The sequence below is a fragment of the Dromaius novaehollandiae genome, unplaced genomic scaffold (assembly GCF_036370855.1).
Source record: "Dromaius novaehollandiae isolate bDroNov1 unplaced genomic scaffold, bDroNov1.hap1 HAP1_SCAFFOLD_56, whole genome shotgun sequence".
NCBI classification, from domain to species: domain Eukaryota; kingdom Metazoa; phylum Chordata; class Aves; order Casuariiformes; family Dromaiidae; genus Dromaius; species Dromaius novaehollandiae.
In genome coordinates, this window is record NW_026991304.1 from 285,292 (window position 1) to 307,501 (window position 22,210).

Genomic DNA, 22,210 nt, shown 5'->3' on the forward strand with positions numbered 1-22,210 from the left:
AGGCCAGGGCGCCCGCAGGTCCCTGTGGGCTACGGCGTTGAGGGGATCGCGGGTGGGATTCATCCCATCTCAGTCGAGCTGCATGGAAATTAGGGTTTAGACTTCTAACGCTCCTTCCATGTTATCCCCATTCTAGGCTTTTCTTGCTTTCACTCTCGTGCTTGGGAAATGAGGCAAAGCCAAGAAGGTGTTCACAGCAGCCAGCCTTGTCCACTGGTCTGCGCTTACAGGACCCTGTGTTGTCCTTTTTAATTTTGTCTCCTCCCGTTCTCCAGCCCACAGTGTTTTTATTCCTACGCGCATCCCAGGGCCAGCTTTGTGTGAGGGAATAACACGTCTGATCAGCCTCTGCCCTGGGGCAGCCCGAGCGGTATCACGGTATTTGCCGAGCTGCCAGCAGAGCAGGGAAAAACCCAGGAGCGCTGCGGGCGTCGCAGCTAATCCCACCCCGGCGCCGCGGCCGCCATGGCGGCGCCGCCCTCGCGCCGCTTCCCGCCCAAAGAGGGCGGGCGCCCAACGGCCGCGGGGCGGCAACGGCGTCTGCGCGAGCGCCCGCAGCGTCCTCGGCGTCGCCGTGGCGCCGGGCGGCCGCGCCGGGCGTCGCGTCGGCCTGTGACGTCACGTCTGCGCGACGAGGCCGTTCGCGCAGGCGCAGGCGTAAGCGTTGAGGCGGCTGCGGTGAGGGCTGCGGCGGCGGCGGCATGCGGGGGTCGGGGGTCGGGGCTGGGCCGCGGCGGCGGGGCGGGGCGGGGGTGCCGCTGCCCTGGCTGGGCGCCTGCTGGGGCTGCGGGGTGGGCTGGGAGGGGAGCCGGGGCTGCGGGAGGGCAGCGGCTGGCAGCGAGCCCTGGGAGCGTGTGGGGCGGGCTGTGAGCGGCAGCGGGTCTGTGTGGGGAGGCCGGGGAGGGTGGGGGGGGGGGGCGGCCCGCGTGTGGCGAGGGGTGGGAGCAGTGTGATTTTCTTTTTTTTGGTACAGAGTACCGTTAGTTCAGTTACAACTGAACTGAACTGACAATAGTTACAACTGTTTGTCCCAGAAAGCACGTGGTTTGTGTTCGTATTCAGCGATGAAGTACTGAGAAGTTTCTAAACGTGCGGCTGGGGGAAGGCATGGTAGTTTCTTGTGGTGATGGGAGGAGCAGAAAAAGTCACAAGTGCTATTTTTGTCGTGTATGGCTTTTGGGGGCATAAAGGTGAGGCAGTGTGTGAAGGGTATTGAGCTGTAGTGAGCTGATAGAAGGAGACGGCTGTGCAGTCTGAAAGTGTCATAGTACGTGCTGAACTGGGAGGAGGTATTTTCGGTAGGAAAGCTGCAAGGTCTTTCCTCGGTCTGGTTTCCTCGCTCGGAGAAGGCAGTGTTGCCTAGACGTTCCGAAGAATGTTATTTTTCAAAAGCACGGTCAGAACCTGGCGCTCTCCTCTGCACCCCAGTGGAGGAAACGGACACTGTTGAACTGTAAAGAGGTGACAGTGCTTACAGAGTTTATAAGAGAAACGTTGCTTCTCTTTACTGGTAAAAAGAATGTGTTTCTTTTTTTAAAACAGCACACAAGAATTGGTACCTAAAGATGAAGTCTTTTTATATAATTTGTTTTTGATTATTGTTTTTTCTTAATTCTTGTACTGAGTGAGAATCTTACTGTATAAAAATTTTCAATTTTTGTCTTTCTCTGCTTCGTGTTACAGACAATGGCAGCAGAACAGATTTCAGCAGCTTCCCTCATTGACCGGACCATGAAGATAAGGAAGGAGGCTGAGGAGCGGAAAGTGGTCTGGGCCTGGGGACTCCTTAATATATCTCTTGCAGGGATGATATATGCTGACATGTATGTTGATTGTTACATCTGACTCAAATAAGTAAAGCGTCCTACTTTGTATATGCTTAAATATTTCCCAGAACCCAATTACTGTAAGTTGATAACTTTTTGCTTTTCTTTTCAGGCCTGGAAAATTTATAAGCTCGTATTGCAACATCACATACTGGCCACTGTGGTATATCGGTGAGTTGCCACAGCATGTAAATTAGTTTTGGGGAGGAGGGAAGGTTTCAGCCTTCAGTTTCCTTGCTGGAGAAGGCATTTTTAAGGCAGCTTTAAAAAAGCAAAACAAAACTTCATTTTGCTTCCCTCTATCCCTCTTGGTACTGTTGGAATTTCATCACTTTAGTGACAGGTAAGAGGATTTTAACGGTTGTCTTAAATATGTCTCATGAAAGGGTGTGAAGAACTCGTTTCATACCCTAGATCTGTTTAGTGTGTGCAGTAAGGCTGTGGGGAATAGTTGAGATTATAGGGCTGCGTTGTATTGTAGGGCTGCATGAGATTTCCAGATAATCAAAGTTTGTTTCAAATGAGTAGGCTCAAAACTAGCTGTATCAAATACTATTAGAGGATGAAAAGAAGGAAGAGTGAGAGCAAAATCAGATGAGTGACAGAAGGTTTGGCAGAAGACACTTGATAAATAGTGTGAAAATTGATTGCAGTAGTTTGTATCCAGTCTGGAAAATACCTTACACTTCTAGCCACACACATTAATTTCAATATGAAAGGAAATTAATCTCTAATGGTTCTTGCATAAAAAGGTTCAGAAGTCTTACATTTGTGCTCAGGCTGGCAGTTATTGGTAGCACTGATAATAACCTATTTTTGATGTGTGTATAAACCTGCTTTTCCAAGTAAATTACTTTTGCTATTACTCATGCTGATGCTGTCTAGCAGGATTAAAACCTTTTTGCTTGTTCCAGAGCTTGCATTTGCATCCCTGTTCAGCCTGAATGCCTTATTTGATTTTTGGATGTACTTCAAATACACAATGGCACCAACTACCTTGGTCATGACTCGTAGGCAGCAGATCCTTCTAGGGATGCAGAATGCAGGTAGGTGTTATAATACCTATGGTCTTTTTTTAAAAGAAGAAAAAAAGATAGCATCTTTCTCAAGTCCATGAATCTTTAGTGAAGTGAGTTCTCAATTACCTGAGCTGACAAAAGCAGTAGGATGAATTAACTGCAGCATATTAAAGTTCAAAATACAGTGATAAATTAATGAGTGATTGAGGGGAGAACTGGAGAGGAAACAAGCAACGATAAAGGACAGGATGGTGGACTGTTAAAGGGCAATGAGAGAGACTCAAACTTTGTGAAGCTGGACAAGGAATTTGTAATCTATACATGAGACTGAGAACAAGGCAGAGAGTGCAGGTTTGTATTTGAATTTGATATCCTACTAATATCACACTGGGTGAAGAGAGGAAATTAGAAAGAGTCAGGCAGACCTTATTGTGTGGTCTGAAAACAACAAACTAGAGAGCAGTCACTCTGACAGCTTTTGAATGTCTAAATGAAGTTGTAAAATATAGAAAAACTTGACAAAGTTCCGACAAATACAGCGACAGCAAAATGCTGGTACAGTGTATTACGTACTACTAGGCTGACTCTAGAAAAAGGGCAGCAGAAGGGAGTAGGGTTATATCACCAAAGTTCAAGGGCGTAATGTCTGTATTTGCGCAGGTAAATTAAGACATAGATGTGCTAAAGATGCATGAAGCAGTCAGAGCAGCCAACCAAATAAGTTAAATAATTACCCCAGGCTGTGTAAAGTGCCTGGTAGCATTTAACTGAAATTTTAGATTGTAGAATTTGTACTGAATTGTGATCATGTGTCTGTTTTCTGATTTTTATGTCAGTGGGGTTGGCTGCTGAATTCTCTAGGGGTCAGACTAGAATAATCTTTTTAGCGTCATAGAATTTCCTTAAGATAGAGTTGTGTGTATGTGTTTTGCTGTGTATTTAAAGTGAGGAGGAGAGTTCTGGGCTGCTGCATCTACAGTGCTAATTGTGTTTTTCCGCTTATTGCAGCGGTACAGATAATTCCACCGCATGAGCTGGCAGCGAAGAAGGTCCCTTCTTCTACGCCTTCTCCTACAATCCAGGGTCAAAGTGTGCTGAGTTACAGCCCAGCCCGCTCCCCCAGGGCCAGTCCAAAGTTTGCATCTGGTTGTATCGTGGGGTACAGCCCTCAGCTGCAGGCTCCGTCAAGCAACAGTGCTTCTTACAGCAGTGCTTTAACCTATTCACCAAGCAGCAGCTACAGTAAGGTAATGACCAAGGTGGCTTCAAGGGGAACGGTTTGGATTTACTTATCATGTTCTCGTGTTGTGCCGTAAGCTATTGGAGGGTCGTGTGTGTGTTTGCTGCATTTGCAGAGCAGATGAAAATTTGTCTTGTCAGTATTCATCCTCTTTCCCTAGTGTTAATTTATTTGTTTTAGAGTAGCTAGTTTGTTTCAGACCAAAGCAAAAATAAGAAACTAAAATGTAAATACAAAATAACAAAAATCCCTCCCCAAAACCAGAGTATATTTTGTAGCAGCCATCAGCAGAGCAGTAAATTCTTTTTTGTTGAGTCAATCAATTCACATAGTTTATAAAATCAAAATGGAACTCTTATCTTCCTCATGTGACCCAACTGTTTGCTTTTGTTCCCCAAAGCTTTCCAGCTTCAGCCCTTCTACTGGTTCACCATATCCCACAAGCATTGGACCAGTGGAAAGCAGCAGGCTAAGGGCTCGTTACCGCTCTTCACTAATTCTGTATAATTCCCGTATTGGTCAAGACGATGAAATCACAGACCTGAAGTCACTGCAAAAGTACCTTCGAAGTGAAGAAGAGAAACAGCGTAGACTTCAATTGGGTAAATAAATTTATTTGGCCTGAAAAGTTTGTCAAGGAGAGGATGTTGGTTTTATTTGAGAGCTGCTTTTGTGGATGAGCAGAGTTGGAAAGGATTCCAGCAAGGACAGAGAGCTGCTGAAGTACTAATGAACAGACGTAACTCATACATACGGTAATCACTTTTGAAATTGGTAAAGGTGGCTGCTGACCAGTTTAGTCTTCTACCGAGTAATTAAGACATGAGGCAGAATGCGGTAATTTCTACACATCTCTGTGGCTGAGGAGCTTCAGAAAATTCTCCTCCGTCTCCTTCTACTGGATAGAAATATGCTGCTGTCACTGGCCCAAGGAATAAGTCTTATGGAAATATGTACTGATAGAATCTATCTGTAGCATTTCTTGGCTGTAGTGGACTGTGATAAGATGGTGGGCTTTATCACCTTGATGAGAGGAATATTTTGTCTGTACTGTTGCTTCTGTGATTCCTTTCTGTGATTCTTGTGATTAATTGTACGTGACTGTTTAATGTCATTTCAGGAAGTTCAGATTCCAGCTTTTGGAACTACAGCCGTTGCTTAGTAGAGCAAGCACAGGTGCTGAGAAACTTCCAGTATCAGCTGGCTTGCAGGTCCCAAGTTCCATCAGCGAACAAGGACGAAGCTTATCTGAGCTCTCCGCAGGCTGCAGAAGAAGTAAGTTCAGCACCAAAGGGGCCAAAAGGGAAAAACAGGGCTCTAAAACATGTAGCTTCATGCAAAGGTTTGGACTTGAGCTCCATCAACAATATTAGAAAGAGAGAGAGATGAATTCTCATATGGGAAAATGATTTCTCCCTTGGAGAGCAAGATACCTGTATTTAGGCAGAAAAGTGGCTCCTGAGAGAATTTCAGGTTTTCTTGCTCTGTGGTCTTTGTAATTCACTGATACTCACTGTGCGGGCCACGGTGGAAAGCAGGAAACCCTTCTGTTGTTTTGGCCAACTCTTCAGAAATATTTTATCTGAAGTTGTTTAATATTACTATGTAATCTGAGAATAGACAGACTTTATGAGTTAAACTCGAGAATGGCAGTTGCGGAACTTTCTTTTACCATTTCGTACTCTGGGTAAAATAAACTTGTGACACAAAAATTGACTGGAAACTGGCCTGCACCTGCCGTGGTCACATAGTTGAAGGTATGTAAAACATTCTCCCTTATACTTGTGTCTGGAATAAGTCTGATTCAAAGGAATGTCATTAATGTAGCTTTAATTAAATTTGATGCATTTTCTTTATTTCATACGTTAACCTAATGAAGCTTCTTATTCAAGTACCTCTTTAATCTATCCTACAATTTGGACCAATTTTATCCTCATAAAGCAGGGAGCTCAAAGCTGCGAATTTGGACTCATGCGAGATTTGGTGTGCTGTGAAAAGAAAGTAGAAGTCTAGTATGTTAAGCTGCTGTAGAAATCAGATGATACAGCCAGTAGATGTATGAGAGTGCTGGGACAAATGCAATTTGAATTATGTGCTGTGGTTGGGATCAGAAAACATCTTAGGCCCTAGAAACTGTCTTGGTTTTCTGTTAAGTTGCTGTATGTAGGTAATAATGTTCTTTCCATAGGTTTGGGCAAGGGTGATTGTGAATCGACGACAGCTTGATCACATGGATTCCTGGACCGCTAGGTTCAGAAGTGTAAGTCCTGTCCCTATAGACTGCCTGTCCTTGCTGTTGGACTAGGTACAGCAGAATGAAAAAGTACCTCAATGCCCCATGTATACCTAGGGAAGTGAAAAGAATTGCATATTTGAGTCCATTTGAGGATTAAGGTGGGCTTGGACAAGGAGATTAAAACAGCACGCTTGTAACAAGTATTAAGACACATTTTCAACCTGAACTTCTGCACTTGCTGACCTAGGTGTTTTGTATTCTGAAGACTTTACAATTGTAAAGTTCACCCACCTTCGAATGGAGACAAAAGCATCTTAACACGCAGTGGATGTGATAAGACTTGTTTTTTCTTTCTACAACCCAAATTTCTGAATTGTTTTTTTTCTCCTGTATTTCAAACTCATTCTCCTGGGCTCAAGTAAAGCATGGAAAGTGCCAGCCCGTTGACTTTTTCTGACAGTCTTGAGGAGCGCAATAAAAAACAAAAAGAAAATTTTGGTTTTAGGAGCAGGAATCACTACAGCAAAGGAAATAAAATTGCGTGCTATGGCAAAATATTTTGTAAGTCTAACTTTGAATTACCCCTTCAGTCATAGCAACTATCATGCATGTAGTTGTTGTTCTTTTGGGTTTTTTTTTTAAGTAGTGGGGTGACTGAAAAGTAAAGATTTTTATGAGATTTTGGATTATGACTGTTCTGTACCAGATCCTTAAGCATCTGTTCATAAACCTGCAGGCAGCTTGGCTTCAGTTCCCATATCCTGTCACATACAAGTATCACATATTGTGTTTATCAGACCCTTGATTTCCTGAAACAGATTTGAGAGGGAGTGGACCCATGAAAGTTTAAATTATCTTTATGAATGGTGTGCGGTGCTTCAGAATACCCCTTTTCTCATTGTCCAGAAAAGTTTTATCAATGCTTTCTGGAGATTTGTTTTCCCAAATCCTTTATATTGAATTTCTGGTGCTTTAGAAGGTATTAAAGAGTCATTAAACCCTATCTAAATGGATATTCTAATTTAGTTGCTTTTCCTTCCTGGTTGGCTTCAAAGTTTCTGTTGTTAAGCTCCTTTGTGATTGTAATGGTGGTGATGATGACTAGGGTGTAAACTAACATTTTTTTCCCACATCCTTGTTGCTTCTAACCTCTTTAATTTTTGCATTTCTCTTTCCTAGTGGATTAATGAGACTATTTTAGTGCCACTTATACAAGAGATTGAGTCTGTGAGCACTCAGCTGAGAAGAATGGGGTACCCAGAAATGCAGATTGGAGGTAGGATGACAGAGTAGCGGTGGGGTTCCCTGTGGTGGTTGGTGGAGGGCTGCCCCATAGCAGGGCACCGAATAGGTACTATAGAAAACAAGTCTATTTCCTCTCTGAATTTGTGTGATCTTTGCTGCATGTAATGCACTTTATTAAACCGGAAGGGTTCTTCATAAGATTTCTGGAAATATTGATGAAGGCTTGCTGATGCTAATATAATATACAATTTTTAAGCTCTGGTTTTCTCTGAATTTATTCCTGGAGAGTTAAAGGCTCAGATTAGCATCCTTATTATATCTTAAACTGTCAGAAAACTATTACACATTGCAAGGATAGCTGCCTATCAGCTCTCACTGTCTACATTAGTACATGTCTTTCCAAACTCTTCCTTAAAATCAGCTAGTTCCTGAAAAACCTATTGCCGTTACTTCCTTGAGTTGTTACCCACTATCTGGTCTCAAAGCAGTCAGGCCACAAAACGTTTTATGAAAACTTAGATGTGATGCATTGTATGCAAATACTGTTAAGAACTGAGAAGTCTTGTTATGACTGAAATAATATTAAATCCACAGACCTGGGAAGTGCTTTTTTTTTTTCTTTTTTCTTTAACCTAAAATAATTCTGTTATCTCAGATAGGCTATTAATCATTTACATTTAAGATAATTTGTACTAGATGTAGCACTAGTTGGGGTTGGGGAGGACAATCTCGAGTGGATTTTAGAGAGCTACGAGCATTAGAAGAAATTATCTTTTTTGGGGTGCAGTTTTTTTTTTTTTTTCTTTCTTTTTTAACATTCTGATGAGCTGGTACAACTCTGAAAGAACTACTTCCATTGTCATCTCACATGTATATCCCCCTTAACCAAGAGCAGGATTTGATATGTTGCATTTAAACAAAGCCTACTTTTTTTGGCCTTTTTGTAGTCTCCCCTCAAGATCTGCATCTGTTGTGATGCCTGTGAAAAACTGATCGTTACTGGCCGCATCTCCACCTGGCTGCTGTCCTGCTGCTCTTTAAAATGGATGTTAGTTCTTCCCTTTTTCACGCTATTTATGTTTCTGTTTTCTTATGGAATGCAAGTCCTTCGGATAAGGGACTGTCCTCCTTTGTGACTGCACAATGCTGTGTAGCGTTTATAATCTGTGGTGTAAGGGAGACAGCTAGCGCTTCGTTGGGATTGGAAACGAGCATTTGGGGTACTGCATAAGATGTTAACTTTGTCTAGGAGCTTAGTAAATAGTGAGACAGAAAAGCCAGTTCCTCTTTGTAACAGTGCATTTGTTAACGCCTTGTAAGGGAGACTGTTCAAAGTTCTGTCGTGGGCGCAGATGGCGTGCTGGCTCTTCTTGCATGCCAGCATCAGCACTCTGAAAGAGGCAGCGATGATTAAAGCTCCGCTCATTCCAAATCTGAACGGTATAGAGCAGTATTTGGATATTACACCGAACCAAGAGTATTTGGTTGAAAGGATCAAAGGTACGTGGTCACCATACTGACTTTAAAACATTTCAGTTAGCTGGGTCAAGTGTCGGTGGCGTCAGATGCCCCGTCAGTTAAGATGTTTGAAACAGTCACAGCAGGGAGGAGAGCTGCTTTTCAAGTAGCAGAGAGATTTTTTCCAGCCTTCTCTTTTCATAGCAATATAATGATGTGGGACTTGGAATATTTTTAGAAGTTTTATTTCCCATTTCACTCAGTTTGGGGTATGAAGTGTCATATTTAATCCCTTCGTGAGTTACAAATAAAAATTACCTTGTAAACTCAACTCCCCTAAATGTATATCTTTACAAGCATTTCATTAGTTGAATTCTTCCTATTTTGTGTACTGGAAATACATGCGATGTTCTCAAAGCTAGTGTCAAATATGTCTTTCTTACACCTTCAACCCCCAGTAGCTGAATAAATCTTGTTGTTTTCAGAGCTCTCTCAGGGAGGATGCATGAGCTCATTCCGGTGGAACAGAGGAGGAGATTTCAAAGGCCGTAAATGGGGCACTGACTTGCCCACTGACTGTGCTGTAAGTTTTCAAAGATGGCTTGGTATAACTTCCTAAAGCGGGTCTTTCAGCACAGATTTTGTGGGTGATAGCAGAGAAGTCTTTTGAGGAACGTGGTCAAAATCCTGTTTGCCTCACTTACTGATAATCCCATTGTAGTCAGTGAAATTATGCGAGGAATAATGCAAATGGGATTGGACATTGTGCAGATCACAAAAATGCAATTGCATGTCTTAGTCTTAGGCCAACCTCTTATTTAGACTCATCTGAGATGTCAGTCAGGAAACTGTGTGGGGAGCAGCCTGACACGTAGGGATCTTGTTAGAGCAATTTTCTTACCGTATTTAAAAAAAAAAAAAAAAAAAAAAAGTCTGCCTTAACCAAACCTCATAATTTCTAATGCAAGGAAAACCTTCCTCCTTCTTCTAGTTTTCCTTTGCTGCAGCGGATAGAGGAACAAACATAGATTGAGTGGCAGGTCTGATGTCTAATTGAGTAATGTTTCCTGAAAAATCTGCAGGTGTTGCATTATCTTACTTGAGATCAGACTTGTAGTCATGCTTAGCCAATTAATGCACTTGAGTATACACAGTGACTTGAAAATTCAGCTGAAATAATTAAAAGAAAGGCCACAGCATAATCCAGGGAGTGGAAAACAAGCTTTACAGTGTGACTCTTCAGTTGAACTCTGTATTTGAAAGTAGAGTCCGGGTGATTTTTTTTTTTCACTCTAGAGATATTCAGTTACTGGGGAGAAGAAGAAACAGGAGATCCGTATGTAAGAGCTTTACAACTTTGCTGACAAAGATATAAAAAGATTGAATTGCTGGAAGCTAAAGCTGAACAAAATCTGTCTTGAAATAGGATTTAAATTTTCTAGTTGTGAAGATGACTAAATATTTGGGACTGACTAGCTGGGAAGCAGCTCTGGCTGTCTTGGTAGATAGCAAGCTGAACAGCTTGAAAGTGTTAAAGATCGTAACACAGAACATCACACCCTGAGTTCATTGTCTTTTACCAAAACCAACTAGGAGAGGTGGTATTGGACAACGTATTAAACTTCTGAAGATTCTGGGAAGGACGTTGTGATATAAAAGATGAAATTAATATAAACATTTGTCTTGAAGCTTTGGCATTAACTTGCTCAAGACAATAAATGCAAAATGAAGAGTTTTTTACAGTAATGTTAGTCTCATTACATGCAGTATAAAGCAGTGATTTCCACCAGACCTCTTGAGGCTTTGGGCATTTAGCCCATAGAAATTCTTTTGTTTTGTCTGCAAAACAAACTGTGTTTTATATATTGAACACATGAGGTATCATATTACAGAGTAATTTGGTCACATTGCACATAAAGAATGTTGAGAGCTCTACTGTAAGGGTTAAAACATATAACATGCAGTGCTGCAATTTTCTCACTGTGAGGTAAGAAGATACTTGTTCTAGGACTTTCTTCCAAAATCTTGGCATAGCTGGTAAGATTCATGGGCAGCTCAAGTTTTTTCAGTGATTTTGTTTTGCCGTTTTTGATGAGAGAGGAGAAACTTGCTAGATAGGTGTAGTGTTTGGAAAAGTTATAATTAGATCGGATGTGCCCTTCTAAGCCAAATCCTTGCAGCTAGTATGAAAAGCAGCATTAAATCAGATAGCTTGTAGTTTGTCCTGTATATGCTATTAAGATCTGCAACTTTGCCAAATTCTGTAAGATGTGAAGATAAAGTTACTTGTCTGTCAGGAGTTCAGTTCACATACAGCACCATTTTATCATGTTGTGACCAAAACTGTTTTATTTACAGGAAAAATAAACTTGCCTTGCCGTCAGTGGCATGCCTTGGACCGTTGAATTCAGTGCTTTAAGTATTAAGCTGCCTTGGGCTTCTAAACATAGTGGGATTAAGTCCATGATGCAACAACGGACTCTGTATTGTAGCACTTTGTTCCTCAGTCTTTTTAATGATATTAAAGTGAGGTTTGTTTTTGTCTGCACAGATCCTTATGCACATATTCTGCACTTACCTCGACTCCAGACTGCCACCTAGCCCCAAATATCCTGATGGCAGAACCTTCACTTCACAACACTTCATTCAAACACCAGATAAACCAGGTATTGGCACTCCTGGACTGCTTGTTTAGCTGCTGTTTACTGCTTGGATCGCATCACCACTTTTAAAATCCCTATTTTCTTTAAAAACTTTGATTTACAGACATTACAAATGAAAATGTATTTTGCATCTACCAAAGCAACATCAATCCACCCCACTATGAGCTGATCTACCACCGCCATGTCTACAATCTGCCCGAGGTATGATCGTGTTAGTTTTTTTCTGCTGGCAAGAAATCTTGAGCAGACCTGATTTGAGGGTAATTTTTTTTTTGGAACTAGCCACTTCTGTTGAATATTTATATGGAGGCTGGCTCAGTGCAGAAAGCAAATGTTACCTTGATCTTTGACCATTGTGTGGTATTTTGTCTGCTACTAAATAATAGCTTCAGTGCCTAACTTAGGTACGTCAGTACCCAGGCAGTACTTCCTGTTGTTTATTTTCTGATGATTTATTCTAAAATCCTAATTTTTATAAGCTCTGGTGTGAGTTGCTATTCCTCAATGCCAGCAAGCCTGATGCTTGTCTATAGGATTTTTTGGAGGGAAATGTGTGGTCTCACTATCAAAATACTAGACTTTTCCTGCACATTTTAACTTTATATTGAGCCCTGGTTGTGACTTGATCTCTGATTTCAGAAAGGCTCTTTAAAAAAGCATTAATAGGTATTTGAGGATGATAATCCTCCCAAAAAAACAAGTTTGGTCTTTTTCTGGTGTTTGCCTAATTGAAGGGTAAGTATTGAGGCAAAAACCCAGCAATCCAAGCTGTAATACCATTTCATAATGTCTCTCTCTGTTGTGGTTTTTTCTCATCTCAAGTTATTTAACAGGCCAGCATGGCGCACACTGCAGTGTGTGTGCGTATATAGATATATCTTGCAAAAAGTTTCGAAGGAAAAATTGTACTGCTCTACCTAAGATAAGGACAGGACATGACAGTTGTTTCAACTAAGACATTCTATCTAAGATATTGGTATGATTGCTTGTACATGACTTCAGTTCCAAGTTCTTTTCTCTTCCCATGGATTCAGGGCAGAAACAACATGTTCCATACATTGCTTATGTTTCTGTACATCATAAAGACAAAAGAATCTGGGATGCTTGGGTAAGTGTCGAACGTTATGTACCATTGCGCCGCGCGTGAGATCTGAACAGGAGCTTTCTGTTTTGAAATACTGTAACTGAAGTTGCTGTAAGAGAACGATATTGATGGAGTTAAAATCATCTACTCATTTTAAATAATGGCAGCCTTTTTACAAGATCATGTAAGTTTTGTGCGCGTGAGCGCACAGGAAATGTTTTGTGCTTTTCTTTGGTCTTGTGCTGATTGAAAATTTCATGGGGTCCATGCTGTGGAGCAGTGGCCTTGGCCAGACAACCAGCCTGCTGCCTTCTTGCTGAAAGTCCTGTGCTATTTATAAACAGGAGACAGATACTGCCATTGTGCTGTAATCTCTTGTTTTTGGCATAACAAGAGGAGTTTGGAGTGCACAGTGAAAGCTGCACCGACACAAAAGCAATGTCCGGACTTTTTTGCTCTGGAAGAGCTGTACTTAATTCAAGGTGAAACACAATACCTACGTAAAGGTTAAAATGCTGATGTGTGGAATTGGCAGTTTTTCTTGTAATGAAGATTTGTTTTAAATAGGAGCTTTAACTTACTTGTGTTTTGTCATTATAATGTTATTTTTGCAGGCGTGTAAATCTTGGTGTATTAGGAGTCAATGTTCTATGGATTTTTGGAGAATAACTTCTCTAGCAAGACTCCAGCTCAGAAGAAGAATGATCCTGCTTCTCTGACGAGATGAACTGAGCAGCGTCATTACACTTGTTGCCTTAAACATGGACTATGAAAAGGGATAATTTAAACTCTGCTTTATGGACAGAGGGGAAATGTTTGTAATTCCCATAGTTTTTGGGAGGATACTCTTTAAAATATTTCACTGTTGAAATGCATCTAAATAGGAACTCCAGGCAGGTGTTCTCTTTCTGGCTCCTCACCTTAACGAATCCTATTTAAAAAAACAAAAAAACAAGAAAACAAAAACCTTGCTATTTCTGTTGCATTTACCCTTCAATGCCATTGCTGCTCTAAAGAGCTTAACGGACCGCAGGCAGCTCCCATGGGCTTACACAGCCGCTCGCTCACAGTCCCTGGAAAAGGTAGTTACTGCCAGGTTCACAAGATCCAAGATATTCCAGGTGGGCATAACAGATGCCAAGTTAGTAAGTTTACACTGTGTTTTGGTTAATTTAATTATATGCGATCAGAAAGAACATCTTTCATCCCTGCCCGTTGGAATAATTGGATTTTATGACCTCATTAGATGTTTCAGGTGTCTCCACTGCAAATATAAGGGAAAGAGAAAACTGACTTGCTAGTTTCAGTATATGTTTATAAGGTAGATTTAAAAAAAAAAATTCAAATGTGACTGTCTTACGAGTTACAAGATGTTGTGGGTGAATTGAGTACTACAGTGTTACCCTGATTTTGCTTTTTAACTTTTTAAAGTTTATTTATTTTATTTCTCGCATCAGCTTTTCTGCTAGCAACTTATTTTCAGGGCCTTGCAGGCTGGCATGTGGCTTCAGCATCCCTGCAGGAAACCAGGGTGGATACAGCTATGTCCCAGGGATTTACGGGAACATCCCTAATTTCCTGTTGCCTCACCAAAGCCAGAAATGGCTTTTTTTTTTTTCCCTGAGGGCAAGTGGATGCCACGTGGCCAGAGCCCAGCTTCTGAGCCTCCGGCTTCTTAGGCTCTGCCCCCTGCGGTGGCAGGGATTATTCCTTAGGAAGAGTCAAATCCTGGGACCATGGGCCAGCCTGCGGTTCACGTCGCAGTGCCGGTCTCTTTATTAAAAGCTCGGGCAGCAGCGGGGTGTGCCTGTTCTCATATAACCCCACGCGGGCGGTTAAACCCGGCCCTGTGAGTGGGTGCTCCGCTTGTGGGGAGTCCCCTTTTGGGGAAAAACACTTGCACTTGTTTCAAAGAATAGGCCCTTAAATATTGCTGAGAAGCTTTTTTTTTGGGGGGGGGGGAATCCATTGCAAATTCAGGCAATCCAGAAGGTTTTAGAAGTGTATGTGGTTAATTATTTTTTTTTAAAGAGAGGGGTGAAACTGCGTAAATCTGGAGATGCCAAGGACTTGTGAGCTGCAGGTGAGGGTGCCGGCTCAGTTTCCCTCAGGGATTCTCGGGGAGCAAAAAAGGGAACCTCTTAGTGTCACTGCAAACTGCCAAAAAAATCCAGAACTTGAAAATCTTACTGGTTCCTTGCTGGTGGAGAATGCACCGTGTGCAGTAGTTTTATTACGACAATATATTTTTGTACTGTATTTTTGTACCGGATTTTGGTTCGCCTGCCTAAGGCATTTCACTGTGCTCAAACCAGGTGCTGTCATTTTTGTAATCTCTGGCGGGTCGCTATGTTTTGGCATGAGCCAAATGTGTATATATGTATAGAGGAAATGAATGTTACTGGAGATCCCATCTCCGCGGGGAGGTGACTGTTAACAAAAGAGCTTATTTTGTCCCTTTATTAAATTGGTTTGTTTTACCAAGCATGCGGTTGGGTCTTTCCTGGGGGTAGTGAGTGCCGGATTGTGTTAACAGTGTCTGTTTACGCCCGCCTGCCCCAGCTGGCTGCCTGCCTTGTTTCCTGACTCATCCCCAGCTAAAGCAACCAAAACTGCAGCATTTTACACACTATAATGTGTTTTGCTCTGAGGCCCTAATTCCATCGCTCGGGCCCAGATCATCTTTGCACAAATGGTATTGCTGTGAATGGGCCCCGGCTGGTTATTTGGGCAACCCCTGGCCACAGCTCAGCCCCGGTGAGGTGACGGTTCACCAGCGCTCGTGTTGCGTGGCGCCACGTTATAACATCAGCGGCTTAAAAAAAGCAGTTTTGCTTCTTCGTAAGCTGCTTCCTGGCCCTGGTTTAGCAGCGGAGGCGAGAGGGGCTGGTGGGCTCTTGCCTGAGGCAGCGTCTCTGAAAGGATGGGAGCTGCTGTTTTTAACGCGTCCCGGCGGTTTCATCCTCGCGAGGGAGGAAGAGGCTCTGTGCCCCTTAATCACCTGCCTGCTTTTCCCTCTGTGCTGCTGTCGCCAGTGTGCTAGGGCTTGTCACCCCGGTACTGTGTCCATTTGGGTGTCCTGTGCCACAGTCCAGTGTGCACCCTGGTACTGTGTCCAGGTGGGTGTCCCGTGCCCTGGATCCCTCTGCACCCTAATGCACTGTGCACCCAGGTACTTTGTCCATGTGGGTCCCCTGTGCCTTGGAGCCCCCTGCACCCCGAAACACTGTACCCCCTGCTCCCCATGCACCCCGGTACTGTGTCCCATGCCCTGGATCCCCCTGCATCCTGATACACTGTGCACCCTGCTCCCCATGCACCCCGGTACTGTGTCCACATGGGTGCCCTGCACCCTGATACAGCGTGTGCCCTGCTTCCTGTGCACCCCAGTACCTTGTCCACGTGGGTTTTTCTGCCCCCAAAAAAGTGCCACCTCCCCCCCGTCTTGCAGCAGCACGCTGCCGCCATGGCCTGGCTCTGCCTGGGCTAGCCGGTGCTGGCGCTGGCCCACGGGCTGGTCTGCTTCGTCGCCTGGCTCCTCATCTTCCTCATCCCCGTGGCCAAGATGAGCGCCCGCACGGCCCGCCGGGTGCTGCTGCCGCCCCCGGAGCGGGTGTGCATCTGGTGCCTGTGCATGGTGGGTGGCCCCCAGGCCCTCCTGGGGGGCTGGGTCTGGGGGCGGGGGGGGGACGCCCGGAGCGATGTCACTGACGTGTCCCCGCCCCACCGCAGACGGAGGTGCCGCTGGATGCGGAGGTGATCCTGAGCTGCTACCGCACCATGAACGCCTACTACTACAAGTACACTGTGGATGGCATCATCATCTTCGCCGTCAGTATCCTTTATCCCTCTTTTCTAGGGGGGGACGCACCAACCCGGGCACCTCGCCGAGGTGCTGCCCCCAAAAAACCACCCCATGCTTTGGGCGCGTCCTTGACGGCCGCCGCAGACCTGCTGCCACTGGTGGTGGCGACGCTGGTGCTGGGCTACGTGGACAGGCGCAACCGGCTGACGACCTCGCCCCTGAAGTTCGCCCTGGCCCTGCTCTCCATCATGCCCCTCTCCTACTACATCGGCATGGCCATCGCCAGGTGAGCGGCCCCCCACGCCGGGGCTGCCCCCGGCTGCTGCTGCCGCCCCCCGCTGACCCCCTCCGCCGTCCCCGCAGCATCTTGGTGCAGAGCAGCTTCGCAGCGGGGGCGGTGGTGAACGCCACCTTCGGCTCCATCACGGAGCTCACCTTCTACATCACGGTGCTCATCAAGGGCGCCCGCGAGGGCAACAAGTGCTACGAGATCATCGTCAAGGCGGCGCTCGCCGGCACCCTGGTGGGCTGCGTCCTCCTCGTCCCAGTGAGCCCGGTGGGGAGGGGGACCCGGACCTCCTCGCTGGGGCCATGCTGATGGCCCCGTTCCCTCCAAGGGCTTGTGCATGGTGATAGGAGGCATCCGGCACCAGGAGCAGAGGTTCAACAGCCGCTTGGCGGGCGTCAGCTCGGCCCTGCTCATCCTCTCCGTGGGAGGTGAGCACCCCGGGGGCGATGCGGGTGGTGGGGGACGTCCCACGCCGCAGCCTCGTGCCCACCACCATTTCTCCCGTTGGTAGGCGTCTTCGCCCTGACGCTCTTCTCCAAGGTGTACGGGAAGCTGGTGTGCGGTGAGTGCCACGACGTCACCCAGAACCCGCTGGGCCACTACCTCTGCCAGAGCTGCCACTTTGACCTGGTGAGCCCCCAACCGCGGTGCTCCTGGTGGGTCCATGCCAGGGCCACCCACGCCGGGATGTGGGGCTCGGGGGTACCCTGTGGCCTTGGTACTTGGCCATGACTGGACTTAAAATCATTGGAAAATGGGGCCAGAAGCAGGTTCTGCTCCTCTGGTCCTCAAAGGCAGCCTTGTCCACACCCTGAGCTGAGCTGTCCAAGCTGGACTGGCATTGCAGGTGGTACAAACTGCTGCTTAACCGAGCTGTGAAACAGCTGCAACACAGTGAAATCTAAGATGCTCCAGTGGGACAATGTCCCCCATCTCCTGCGGGGCGCCCCAAGGGCTGCCGGGGCTCTGACCTCGCCCCTGGGTGAGATCAGTGGTGCTCCTGTGGCTGGAGATCTAGCACTTGGTGTCTGTGACCCCTCTGCTCCTCCCCAGCATCGAGATCGGGAACTGTATTGCTGTCCAGGTGTGCGTGCTGCAGATACCCATCCTGGTGCTCTTCACCATCTTCTACGTAAGTGGTGCCCAGGAGAGCCCTGGGTGAGGGACGCACCACGCACACGTGCTTGCCCAGGCACAGCAAGGGCACAGCCGCTGTCCCCATCATCTCTGCTGCTGGCTCAGCACCCTCTGCCCAACACAGCCACTTGCAGGGGGAAGCAGGATCAGACATCTCCTCCCTTGGCTCATGCTGCTCCCACACTGAGGGACATGTTGTGGTGGGGGGGCTTGGGGGGGGGTGACATGCAAGTCAGTGGTCAGGCATGAACACAGCTTTTCTCTGCCTCACAGCCCACCAGCTTCACATTGGTCTTCAGTGACCTGCACGTCTATGCCAGCATGTTCAGTGTGGTTCTCATGAACTACATCTTCATGGATGGCAAGTGTGACTACTTCCAAGGTAATGCTGTGGGGTGCCAGATGTACCCAGCTTCCCTGCAAGGACCGGGGGCCTCCTGGAGACAGCCCTGGGGTCACCCACTTGCTGTAGCTCCTGGCTGGTGGTGACTTCAGCCATTTCTGGGGTCTTGATGACAATCTAGGTGGTGCTGGGCCAGGGCTGGAGCTGCCACCCTGCAACCAAATACAAGAGCAGGGCTTGGCTTGTGGTGGGAAAAGGGAGCAGCTCCCAAGGGGGAAGTCACTGCTATTCCCTCTTAAGGGCTTAAATGCAACCTCCCTTCCTGCTCCAGCAAATAACCCCCTTCCAAACTGGTCTTTCTGCCCTAGGCACTGTGCTGGTGATGGTCTACCTCATCCTCTTGGCTGTGTATTTCTTTGCACCTTCACACAGTAGCTGCTGAGGCCTGGACTCTGCTTTCTCCAGCCCTCCTGCTGGGTCGGCGCCTCGCAGGGCGCATCTCGTGTCTCAAGGACTTGGCTGGGCTGGCTCCAGTCTGGAAGCATTGCTTGCGATGAGTCTGCCGCTGTCGTCTCCCCCAGCTCTCGCGGTGGGGTGCAACGAGAACGTCCATGCTGGGAAAGGTGGTGGCAGCAGGAGCACTCCTGAACCAAGAAGGAGCCTTAATGCCAGAGCACTTCACAGAGGTATTTCCAGCACATGTGTGCAGATAGAAGGAAAATGGTCCTTAGTGGAGGGTGTTGAAGGAGGCTTCCTTGTGGACTCGAGGACAGACCCTTCCCTGGAGAAGTGTTGCACTGGGAGAAGGTGCCGGAGAAGAGTCTCTTGGCCTTCCAAGCTGGGGGTGATCCCTGCTTCCCCAGGGCCTGAACCCAGGCCTGGAGAGGACTCTGTCCCACAGGATCACACGAGGCTTTTGGATGGTACTTGAAACACACCAAAAGTTTTCTTGCAGCTGTTTTGTCGTTAAAGCAGTTTTGTACAAACTGGAAATAAGCTCACTTCTCCTTGTATAAGCCTTCGGTAGCCAGCTCCCCCTCTGTGCCTGTGCCACCAGCCCTGCTGAGGGTTGTGGCAGGACCACACTAGGTAAGAAGCTCTCCAAAGCCCTCAGCACGGAGCAGGGCTGGCTGCCCTGAGCCAGTGAGGCTGGGGTGGGAGGCCCCTGGGTGCCCAGCAGCAAGGTTAGTGGTGGTCTTGGTGGTGGGACAGCCATTTGGTGCCCACCAAGGCTGGCTTGCAGAGCAGGAGGTGGGCAGCAGTGGTGGCTTGGTTGGAGCAGTGTCCCTGGGAGCAGAGCAGGGTGGTGGAGGATCCTGAAACCTGCAGTGCAGAAACGACTTGCTTCAGATGGGACAAAGGCTGTGCCCAGTCCAGCCTCAGTCACACTTCTAGGGGACAAGAGAGGGCCCTTCTTGCAGCAATGGGATGATGGGGGTAGGGAGAAAGAAGCCCTGGGCTCTGCTGAGACTGCAGCACTTCACTTCCACAGTGAGGTGGGGATTTGGGGCAGTTTCCTGACTCTGTGCTGCTCCAAGTGTCGCCTGAGCTGAAGAAGCTACTGAAGGAGGAGTCTTCGTCATGGTGAGTTACCCAGTGGCGCGTGCCCCAAGTGTGGCGAGATCCCCAGCTTTGGAGCAGACATGGGGCATGTGTGCAGCAGGACCTGCTCCCTGCTCTGGTGGAGCAAGAGATTCCCCAGGCAGAAATTCGCCTGAGTGAAGAGTGTGATTAGGATGTAGGACGAGCTGCTCCTTGTGCCATGACCATGCTCATCTCACCAGTGAGAGCTGTTACGGTGGAGACGTACCACTGCCGTGCCGGTACCGCAGTAAGCAGAGCCAAGGGCAGGGTGGCTGCAGGCTCGAGCCTGCCCTGTTGCTGCCCGGGCCCCAGCGGAGGTGGGCTGGAGGGAAGGCCAGGCTGCAGAGGCAGCCGGAGTTGTGAATCCGCTTGTCCTCCCTGCCTGGAGCTTGGAGGTGGGGTGGAGAGAGCAGAGATGTGTCACTTAAGTCTTCCTTTGGCTGGGCAAGCTGTGACTTGCGTGTGGTTACGTATGCTATTACTGTGACCTTATGGTGACTTGGGCCCTCCATGCCTGGCCTCTTCGGTCTACTTAACCTGGCAGCCTTTGACTCATGCCAAAGGCACCCTGAATGTCCCCACAGTCCCCGGTTAAGTGGGCACCCAGCATGGGTGCCTGGCAAAGCTGGCTGAGAGGAGATGCTGAAAGGCGAGCTGCTGTGACCTAGCCTGGGGGCTGGCCAGCGGCAGGACAGGCTTTGCGGAAACTCGTAGTCCTGCAGCACAGCAAAGGCTCGGAGCCCCCCAGCCCCAGCGTTGCAGCTGGGGGCACTAAAAATGGCCCTGAGATACCTCCCTCTTTGCTATGGTTCAGGCTCACCGGGGATGAAGCACAGCAGCTATCGGTCTCCTCTTCCTCTGCTGAGGGCTGGCAGAGAAGACAGCTCTGACAGTTGATACAAGGGCCAATGCCAGCAGCCAGGGCGAGGTTAGAGAACAGAGCAGGTGATTTGGATGGATTTATTGGTCAGAGCATTTAAAAACATAAAGAAAAGCAAACAACACTGGACACACAAATACAGACAAGTACAGCTCCTGCCCCTTCTCCCTCCCCAGCCTCCCAGCTCCATGGGGACCTACTTCATCACAAAAAGCAGGGAAGGAAACGATGTTCACGTGTTGCAACATGCACCGTGGATGCCAAAAGGCCCCAAGGGACCAGGGAAACAGGACAAGACTTACTTTAGTTTGTAAGGCAGGTCCCTCTCCCACAGCTGGGGCGAGGGCAGCAGCTCGTTCATGAGTAGAGACAGTCTTAGCAAGTTTTTTTGGGCTCCCTCGAGTAGCATTATGGACAATGCTGTTATCTCTAATACAGATGTTTGGGAACATTCCTGTGCAGGTAGCAAGAGTTGGAGATGTGGATCTCTTTCCACAAGATAGACTCGACAGCACAGGGCAGGAGATAACTTTTAATTAAAAAGAAGGAAAAGAAAAAGGGGAGGGGAGAGAAAAGAGACAGAGGAAGGTGATAGCAGCTACACAGGTTCTCCTGCAGCTCATCTGAGGCTAAACAGGAAACCTCTGCCTTAGGCTGGACTGGTGCGAGGGAAAGCTAGGCTTTCCTTGGAAACAGAGCCAGCCTGTGTGCTTTAAGGAGGGAGCTGGCAGCACAGCGAGGCAGAGGAGGGGTAGGGCTAATGAGAGCAGAGCCAATCATGGGGCCAAGTTGGCAGCATTAACCAGCAAAATCCTCCTCTTTGGAAACTGGCCCTGCTCTGGCAAAGGTAGCAACACTTTGCCTTTTAACACCCCACCCCCCCCAAGGTGTCAGACTTGCTCCTAGAAAAGGAGAAACTAGTACTAGGTTCTAGAAGTAGTACCAGTTTTCTACAGTACTTTAGGAGCGCCCTGTTTGAAGATGATGGAGCCAGGCCTCCAGCAGCAGCGGTGGCAGCCAAAGCCAAGCAAAGCCTGGAGCAATGTATCCTCCTGCCAGCCGTGGCCGAGCGCGAGGCCCCTGTCTGTTTTGCCGTACTGTTCTCAGCCCCCGCTCCCGCGAGCCCATGGCAAAGCCGTGTAACGTGGAGCATGATGCAGGGCTACAGCGCTGCCAACACTTGAAGCAAGCACCGTGGCTGTACTTCAGAAGTGAGCTATGAGCAGCTGATGGATGCACCGGCAGCTGCTGGGGGGGAACGGCCACGCTCCAGGCTCACAGCCCTCACTCCCCGTTAGAGCTCCAGGGAGCAGAAGAGGTTTGGACACTGGGGGATGGGCACCACATGACCGTGAGCTAGTGGTAAATTGGTACCTGCAGGGACTTCCCCAAGCCTGGTCC

At 47.2% G+C, this 22,210-nt stretch overlaps 2 protein-coding genes across 5 annotated transcripts; both read left to right on the forward strand.

The window, feature by feature from the left end:
• The first annotated feature begins 634 nt into the window (after window positions 1-634).
• On the forward strand, window positions 635-15,251 carry LOC135325729 (transmembrane protein 209-like). 4 transcript variants are annotated; one of them, XM_064503726.1, is made up of 16 exons: window positions 635-678; window positions 1,684-1,823; window positions 1,939-1,997; window positions 2,741-2,872; window positions 3,854-4,092; window positions 4,486-4,687; window positions 5,206-5,360; window positions 6,274-6,345; window positions 7,501-7,597; window positions 8,887-9,066; window positions 9,510-9,607; window positions 10,323-10,364; window positions 11,576-11,690; window positions 11,791-11,888; window positions 12,722-12,795; window positions 13,386-15,251. In XM_064503726.1, the coding sequence occupies exons 2-16, from the start codon at window positions 1,687-1,689 to the stop codon at window positions 13,438-13,440; spliced, it is 1,755 nt and encodes a 584-aa protein (XP_064359796.1). In that variant the 5' UTR covers window positions 635-678; window positions 1,684-1,686; the 3' UTR covers window positions 13,441-15,251. The 4 variants fall into 4 exon arrangements, with proteins under 4 accessions (XP_064359796.1, XP_064359797.1, XP_064359798.1 ...); XM_064503727.1 differs by lacking the exon at window positions 10,323-10,364; XM_064503728.1 differs by lacking the exon at window positions 8,887-9,066.
• Window positions 15,252-16,108: 857 nt separating this feature from the next.
• LOC135325734 (uncharacterized) lies at window positions 16,109-19,279 on the forward strand. Its single transcript, XM_064503735.1, is given in 9 exon segments — window positions 16,109-16,408; window positions 16,504-16,606; window positions 16,721-16,862; window positions 16,940-17,123; window positions 17,194-17,293; window positions 17,377-17,495; window positions 17,884-17,997; window positions 18,276-18,384; window positions 18,714-19,279. Coding segments are annotated over 9 exon segments (1,245 nt in total). The 3' UTR covers window positions 18,788-19,279.
• Window positions 19,280-22,210: the final 2,931 nt, after the last annotated feature.